Raw genomic sequence first — 1,169 nt, forward strand, 5'->3', positions numbered from 1 at the left:
AGGGACATTACTACTTTTTGCTGAACCACTGCTGCTGCTGCCTGTGCCAGGCAGGTGAGGTCGACACTGGTGAGCAAATGAGGTAAAATGAAATGAAAAGGGCAACCTCTAGTGGGGCAAAACTGAGGAAGTGCACTGTAGTGCGTGTGCCTAGGCAACCAACAATAGGCTCTGCAGGATGATTGTTCGAAGCAACGTCATCTACATTGTTACTAAATTAAAATTCAATTCATTTCCAGCAACTCAACTCGGCTTTTTTTCTCCCTGCTACCTTTACCCTTACAACTTAATTGTTTTGCTCCACTTTTTGCCAGCGCCGGGCTTACTCTTTCTTACACTTTCTTACCATTCCCTGTCTGCCAGGAAATGGGCAACATCTGCGACTGCTTTGACTACCCAATGACGCTGGAGACGCGAGACACTCGAGCCCTAAAATCGTACGGCGATCGGTGGCTCAGCAATCTGCCCACCCTGAAACGGGGCCAGCTGATGACGACGACGAAGAGGGGCCAGCGAATACAGCGCTGCACTACCACCATCGTCTGGACGGACTACGAGGTGGGCGTGCTGCAGCGCGATCCAAACGCCACCCAGCAGATGCGCCTGATCAGCAGTACGCCCTTCCGTGACATTGACCGCATCCTCGACCACCTCTTCCTGACGGGGCTGGCCGGCGTCACCAGGGACAACCTGGTGGCCCACAACATTAGCGTCATCATCAACGCCACTTTCGAGGTGCCGCTGCTGATGCTGCCAGGACGCATCTACTCGGTGCGGGTGCCGGTGGACGACGACCCCGAGGATGAGATCTACCCGTACCTGCACGACATCACCGATTTTATGTTCCGCGCCGCCTACGAGGGCTTTCGCATAGTGGTGCACTGTCTGGCGGGCGCCTCTCGCTCCACCACCATCGTCCTCGCCTACCTGATCAAGTACGGCAAGCTGACGCTGGAGGAGGCATTCGACTATGTCCACAGAGGCCGGCCCTGCGCTCGGCCGAATATGGCCTTCTTTAGTCAGCTGATTCGCTTTGAGAAGGACGTCTACGGGACGGCCACGGTGAAGATGCGCGAGTATCCCGTCAGAGTTGGCGGCGGCAGTGGGCGGGTGATTCGCGTACCCGATCTGTACAAACGCTCCTACCCGCAGCTCTTTGAAGCGGAGAA

General features: G+C 55.9%; 1 protein-coding gene across 1 annotated transcript; it reads left to right on the forward strand.

The window, feature by feature from the left end:
* Nucleotides 1-366: 366 nt before the first annotated feature.
* Nucleotides 367-1,110, forward strand: LOC108357420 (dual specificity protein phosphatase 14-like; the record flags this gene model as incomplete). The annotated part of the gene is made up of 1 exon (XM_017608497.1): nucleotides 367-1,110. A coding segment is annotated over exon 1 (744 nt), but the record flags the coding sequence as incomplete, so codon positions are not given.
* Between the last annotated feature and the right edge of the window lie 59 nt (nucleotides 1,111-1,169).

The sequence above is a fragment of the Rhagoletis zephyria genome, unplaced genomic scaffold (assembly GCF_001687245.7).
Source record: "Rhagoletis zephyria isolate East Lansing unplaced genomic scaffold, Rhagoletis_zephyria_1.1 Rzeph_scaffold_77215, whole genome shotgun sequence".
Taxonomy (NCBI): Eukaryota; Metazoa; Arthropoda; class Insecta; order Diptera; family Tephritidae; genus Rhagoletis; species Rhagoletis zephyria.